General features: G+C 40.7%; 1 protein-coding gene across 1 annotated transcript; it reads right to left on the bottom strand.

The window, feature by feature from the left end:
• Positions 1–230: 230 nt before the first annotated feature.
• Positions 231–6,946, bottom strand: LOC116021777 (glycine dehydrogenase (decarboxylating), mitochondrial). Its single transcript, XM_031262253.1, has 15 exons — positions 5,600–6,946; positions 3,955–4,200; positions 3,791–3,868; positions 3,530–3,630; positions 3,236–3,431; positions 3,036–3,161; positions 2,493–2,678; positions 2,288–2,401; positions 2,019–2,171; positions 1,670–1,858; positions 1,396–1,473; positions 1,163–1,288; positions 950–1,048; positions 733–850; positions 231–537 (listed from the first exon to the last, which is right to left on the bottom strand). Exons 1-15 carry the CDS (start codon positions 6,833–6,835, stop codon positions 443–445), a joined length of 3,141 nt encoding a protein of 1,046 aa, XP_031118113.1. The 5' UTR covers positions 6,836–6,946; the 3' UTR covers positions 231–442.
• Between the last annotated feature and the right edge of the window lie 438 nt (positions 6,947–7,384).

Genomic DNA, 7,384 nt, shown 5'->3' with positions numbered 1-7,384 from the left:
ATTTACTTATGATACGATTGACTAACACAAATTTATCTAATAAATCTACATCAACATGTACAAAATGTCACTTAAAATTTGATACAGATATAGCATTACCCATTTCAAAGTGGCTTATCTGGTTGAAAATTTTGTTTGTGGACTAAAAACTGGTCTCCCTTTTTACTTGATTGGGTAAGATGAGTAAATTATGTACCATGTAAAAAAAAAAAAAAAAAGTGTGGGGGTTATAAATACAACAACTGAAAGCTGCAATTATCAACAATAGTTAACAGAGCAGCTGTTCATCAAGTGAGGAATAGGAATATTGAAATCATCAGCCAAAGCTCACTAGGGAGTGTATTTCAAATGTAATTTGTATATACAAGAAAAGAAGTGACATTTTTTTTTCTCTTTTTCTGTCTTTCTTTGAAGGGAAACCTTTGCTTCATCATGGAGGAGTTTAAGCAGAAGCTGCAGCCTCATCTTCCACCATCTGTGATACCGGAAGAAGGGTGCAGATAAGGTTTCGGTCTCCATACACGTTGTCCACACGCCCTGACACAAAAGTTTTTGTTATTCGCCTCATTCGAGAAATAGAATTGCAGAATGTAACCAACCAGATAACCAAAGAACTCGGTGATTAAGCATGTTTGACTTACCAGATGTTGTTTATTCTAATTCTAATTCTAATTCTATTCATGGGATATCTTTGAATATGTATTGAGTTAATATAGTGGCTGTAAAATATACCTGTAGTTGGCCAGAATTTGGCAGTCTTGAGCCATTGAGCAGGGAAGGCAGCATACTCCCTAGAGTACGGTTTTGTCCATGCATCCGCCATAAGTAGCGAGGGAGGATGAGGAGCATTCTGCAACGAACAACTCAGTTAGTTTCTATTTTCGTCTGACAAGGGGAGAACGAAAACAAATGAAGAAACATGCCCAGAATCCATAAGATCGAGATTTACCTTAAGAACATTGTTGTTAATATCGAATTTGCCTTTCTCGATCTGTGCAATTTCTTCTCTGATGGAGATAAGTGTGTCACAGAACCTATCTAACTCAGCCTGCAAAAGATATACCCCAAAGCATAGACAAATACTTTAATAACTTGTAAATGAATGAATTGAAGCACTTCACTACTGGTTGGTATGAATATGTATAGGGCTCCTCGTTCGTACCTTGCTCTCACTTTCGGTTGGCTCAATCATTAGCGTGCCAGGGACAGGCCACGACATGGTTGGCCCGTGAAATCCATAGTCCATAAGACGTTTAGCAACATCTTCAGCCTCAATTCCAGCAGTGTTCTGAAGCAGTACAGTGGTGTCTCGGTTATGGATAGAATACTAGAATGTAGAAGAGGCAGAAGAAGTAAAATATAGCTTATAGCAGAATTATAGCTAGCAAGTGCTACCTTAAAGCCCCTCAAGTCAACAATGAATTCATGAGCAACGGTTCCATTGACACCGCGGAATAGAATGGGGTAGTGCTTCTGTTGATGCAGCAAACCACAGAGAGACAGAATATAAATATGGATTTATAAGGCCGTCCATGAGTTAGACTAGCTAATTGATTGAATTGACTCGATCAATCTTAGATTAGATTATACCACAGGCCAAATGATCTCTTGAATGACACACACAGAACCAATCATAGAAACAAATGGTACAATAAGAAGAAAAACGGACCTCCAAACGCTTAGCCATGTAGTTAGCATTCAATATAGCTATCTTTGATGCGTCAGTAAGTCCCTTGGAGCCCATCATGGCAATGTAGGTATATGATATCGGCAAGATAAGAGCAGAACCCCAAGGTGCAGCAGAGATAGTACCAAGAGGGTGGCTCTTGTCGGGGGATGGGATTCCTCCCGTTGGTACCTTCACGAGAGGCAGGCAGTAGTATGAGTTTATAAGGTAATGGGTTAGACTAGCTAATTGATTAGATTCAGTGTTATTATAGCCTATAACATGGTATCATAGGCTATTTGGGATAAATGCAGTACAGAAGTGGAGAGGTTTTTCTTAGTTAAGGGCATACCACAGGGTGTGAGGGTAAAAATGGTGCCAAATGCTTCTTCACACCAATAGGACCCATGCCAGGACCGCCTCCACCGTGAGGAATGCAGAACGTTTTGTGGAGATTTAGATGGCAAACATCGGCACCAATAAAACCCGGGCTTGTCAAACCAACCTATCAAGGCACAGAAAGAGGGATTTGACAATTTTAATTTGCATCATACCAAACAACTAGGAAAAAATTCAGGATAAGGCCAGATTAGAGGAACTCCAAAAGAAATGTAATAATACCTGTGCATTCATATTGGCTCCATCCATGTAAACTTGGCCACCATTGTCATGAATTATCTTGCATATCTCATCAATGCCTTCCTCATACACTCCATGAGTGGAAGGATACGTAACCTAGTACGTATTTGAATTTCGAACTCTCAAATTCACAAACAGTTTATTATAAACCTCACTAAACTAAAACAGCCATGAACTACATACATACCATGAGAGCAGCCAGGTTATCCTTATTTGCCTCAGCAGCCTTCCTTAATTCCTCAATGTTAATGTTTCCTTTCGCATCAGTCCCAACAGCAACGATTTTCATCCCACACATGGCAGCACTTGCGGGATTTGTTCCGTGTGCTGATACAGGTATGATGCATACATCGCGGTGATGATCACCTCTTGCCTACCAGAAATAAATTAGTTAAAAGGGTGAAGCTAAAACCTTATTCAAAAGTTGAAATGCTCATACTACAACCTTATTCTCCTCAAAGTGTTTGTTTGAATCATAAACAAAATTGCATGTGCCTAGTGTTTCAGACATGTGACCACAACTACAAGCCTCACATATTCAATTGTGAAATAAGTTTAAGTTTACAGATGAAGGGAGAAATTGCACTAAAATATTCTTTTACATTCCTGATATTAACTATTTTCAAACAGTTATATTGACTATTTAACCAAGTCAAATAGTTAATAGTGGTCAAATAAGTCAAAATTGACTGATAAGCTAACTATGCTACCAAACAGAGACATAATATACCTGATGATATGCACGAATAACCATCAGTCCAGCATACTCTCCAGCAGCACCAGCATTTGGTTGCAGGGAGAAGGAATCAAATCCTGTAATTGTACACAACAGGGCACCCAAATCGTCGAACATTTCCTGGATGAAAAAAAGTCGGTCCAGTTATTATTTCAACACGAACAGATCAAAGTAACAGATTGCATGTAACGAACCTGATATCCTGCAGCCTGTTCAACGGGAACAAACGGGTGAATATCTGTAAAGCCAGGCCAGGTGACAGGCATCATCTCTGTGGTAGCATTCAACTTCATAGTACAGGATCCAAGAGGAATCATGCTATGGCACAGAGATAAGTCCTTTGCTTGCAGTCTATGAAGGTACCTAAGCAACTCGTGCTCGGTGTGGTACCTAAAGAAACGAAAGAATTAGATAGCCCAATATATATATATATGTATATCTATAAGAACAAAGATGATGAGTAACATCCAATAAGAAAAAGGCCATACATGTTGAATATTGAGTTAGTTAAGAATGGACTCTCCCTTACAAGCCCAGTAGGGATCTTGTTTTGAACTTCTGCTGCAATGGATTCAGCACTGAATGACACCTGGTAATTCACACTAACACAAGTTAACAAGGAAAACAAACAAATCACTATAATGCATGAGTCAAACTGCACTAAAAGACTGAATCCAATCTAGCCCATATGTTCTGTCTTATATTTTCAATGTGGGACTCTTAACAAAAGCAAAAGGAGCAGTACTTACCGGCTTTCCACCAGCAAAAACTTTAAACAGTTTGTCTACATCTTCTAAGGTGGTTGTCTCATCAAACGACACGGTGATCTGGAAGGAAAATGCAGGTCTAATTACTTCACAATATAAGTACCAGGCAGCCTACAAGTTGAATAAGTACACCTAACCAGACTTACAGTATTGCTGTCCACAACCCGCAAGTTAATCTCATTTTTGTATGCAGCTTCAGCAATTGCGTTTGCATCAGTGCACTTAACCTTCACAGTGTCAAAGAAGGGAAGATCCTGTACTTCTGCTGTCCCCAGCTTTTTCAGCCCAGTTGCAAATGTTCCAGCAAGACCATGAACACGTTGTGCAATTGTTTTAAGCCCTTCAGGTCCATGATAAACAGCATACATGGCAGCCATATTGGCAAGCAATGCCTGCAGTGCAGCAAAACAAAATTTATATTAAATAAGCAACTTGCTTCTTGAAAATGTAATGGTTGTCTATAAAGAAATAAAATTACACCTTCGCTACTAGTTATAACTTTTGGCGTAATGTTAAGCTGTTTGATCTTAACAAGTAGGATTGTTAGGCGAACGCCGGTAAATGGCTAAGTCCATCAATTGGTGGCTAAGGGGATTATTGGGTTAAAAGACCAAGTCTAGCACCCTGACTAGGGATGGGTGTAATTCGGAACTAACACTCCGAAACTCGAATCGAATTTTTAAAAGACCAAGTCTAGCACTAGGATTGTTAGGAGAAGGCCGGTAAATGGCTAAGTTCGTCAATTGGTGGCTAAGGGAATTATTGGGTTAAAAGACCAAGTCTAGCACCCTAACTAGGGATGGGTGTAATTCGGAACTAACACTCGAAACTCGAATCGAATTTTTAAAAGACCAAGTCTAGCACCCTGACTAGGGATGGGTGTAATTCGGATCATTGGAGCTAATACTTGAAACTCAAATCGAATTTTTAATTTCAGGTGAACTCGAATAGGTATCGATTTTGATATTTTTAATTATGGTATATCCGAATATAAATTCGGTTCAAGTATCGGGTGTTACAAACCAGAAATCCGAACTAACCCAAAAATTTATTATAGATATAAAAATATAAATTATATATTGACTATTAAATGTAATTTATAATTAATATTATATTACTTTTTAAACTCTCTTAAATAATTATTAGTATTTTGTCTTATTTTAAGCCTGATAGTATAGAAAAACTATAAATACACCAATAATAAAATTATTTTGAAACTCAAAATTGATAAAAATAAATTAACCCGAAATAAATCCAAATTAATTTCACCCAAACAGAACATATCCGAATTAAATTTGGTTGAGTATCCAATGTAAAAAATATCACCCGAAATTTTCATATATCCCTAATTAAAATGTGGTATCACCCAAACTGAACCGACACCACCCCTAAATGTGATGGCAGTTTATAAATTAATAAAAGGATGGCAGTTTATAAATTAATAAAATTATACTTTCGCTGCTAGCTAAAGCTTCTTGTAAGCACTTGATCCTAAAAATTGGGCAGATAGCCAGAGACTAGTAAAGGACAAGTCCATGACCTTGTTGGGCAGAGGCTGGTAAAGGCCAAGTCCAAGTTTGTCTCTCAAAGAGTCTATAAGTTAATAAATAAAGTTGCACTTCACTACTAGCTATAACTTTTGGCCTAGTGGTATACTAACACAACTTCACTAACCAGCCATAATTTTCAAAATAACATAACTAATAAGCATGGACAAGAATGTTTCTTATGAATAGAAACATTAAGCATTGAATGAATATATAACTTGAAAAGCTTTTCCCTAAATAATACCTGGGCAGTGCAAATGTTGCTTGTAGCTTTGTCCCTACGAATATGCTGCTCCCTAGTCTGCATTGCCATACGCAGAGCAGGCTTCCCAGAGGAATCAACACTAACACCAATAATCCTTCCAGGCATCATTCTCTTGTACTCTTGAGATGTGGCCAAGAAAGCAGCATGGGGCCCTCCATACCCCATGGGAACCCCAAACCTCTGAGCAGACCCAACCACAATATCAGCACCCAATTCACCCGGAGGCTTAAGCATTGTCAAAGCCAACAAATCAGATGCCATCACAACCTTCACCCCATGGGCATGGGCATTCTTTATGAACTCCCCATAGTCCAAAACCTCGCCCTCGGTCCCGGGGTACTGAACCAACACGCCACAAACATCCCCGCTCTTGTAATCAATGTCCTTGAGATCAGCTGTGACCACCTTGAGCTCGAACCCATCGGCCCGGGTCTTGCAGATATCAATGGTCTGGGGGTGACAGTTGCTAGCAATGATGAAAGTTTTCTTTTTCCCTTTGAGAATATTGTTGCACATAGCCATTGCCTCAGCTGCAGCGGTGCCCTCATCTAACAATGAGGCATTGGACATGGGGAGGCCTGTGAGGTCAGTAATCATGGTTTGGAAATTCAGCAAGGATTCCAGGCGGCCCTGGGAAATTTCAGCCTGGTATGGGGTATATTGAGTGTACCAGCCGGGGTTTTCCATGATGTTTCTTAGGATTACAGGGGGGACAAAGGTGTTATAGTATCCCATTCCTATGTAGGACTTGAAAACCTTGTTTTTTGAAGCTAGGTTCTTCATGTGCTCAATCATCTGAGCCTCGGTAAGGCCCTGGTCGAACTTGGGGAACTCCATGGACTTTATACGGATGGAGTGAGGCACGGTGGCGTCTATCAAAGCATCCAGGCTTTGGAACCCGCAAAAGTCCGCCATCTTCGACTGCTCCTCCGGCGTCGCCGAGTTGTGCCGCCGCGGGAAAGTGTCGCTCGGCTTCAACGCCTCCACGGAAATCGACCGCCTCTGCTGCTGCTGGCTCGCCGGAAACCCGCCTCCGGCGACGTACCTCCGCTGGTTTTCGTACATTGCGCACGGCGCTAACGAGGAAACATACCTCGACGGCCGGTGCAACGCCGCCGCCTGTGGCGGCGGCGGCGTTTTCGCGCGAAGCTGTTTCGCCTCGTGAACCAACCGCCGGAGAATCGCCCGGTTCGCAAGCTTGCGAGCACGCTCCATGGCCGGAAATTCAAGAAAATCCAAGAATTTTTTACAGAATCACCCGGAGAGGATGAAAGGAAGAAAGGAAGAAGAAGAAGCTTTAATTTGCTCCGTTTACTTAAAGGCCATACAGAAGAAATATATAATGAAGCTTTTCACTGTACAGAAGGGAGTGGAGTGGAAAATGACAGTGAAAAAATCTAGGTAATTTTTGAAATTTGTTCTATTTTTGTATGGAAGGGAACGAGTGGGGAATGGATTGCGAATAAGTGGACGGAATGGAAATATTGGAGAAGTATGAAAAGAGAGCCGCAAAAAAAAGATGGGATTATTGGGAAATGGGAGATTCTGTTCTTGGCCACTCGGGTGGCAAATTCTCTTTCACTGCTGGCTTATCGGAATCCCTCACCTCACAATTCTCTCTCACACCGCATCGGTATCTATGAATATGTATGGTTTATCGCCAACCTTTTAGGATCTGCGAGAAAATAGAAGAATTGCGACTAGCAAGTAGGATCGCATTTGTCCTCACCCCCTTGGCCCTCGGGGATACACAGCCACCTTCAC

The sequence above is a fragment of the Ipomoea triloba genome, chromosome 6 (assembly GCF_003576645.1).
Source record: "Ipomoea triloba cultivar NCNSP0323 chromosome 6, ASM357664v1".
Taxonomy (NCBI): domain Eukaryota; kingdom Viridiplantae; phylum Streptophyta; class Magnoliopsida; order Solanales; family Convolvulaceae; genus Ipomoea; species Ipomoea triloba.
This window is presented reverse-complemented; position numbering and strand designations above follow the sequence as displayed.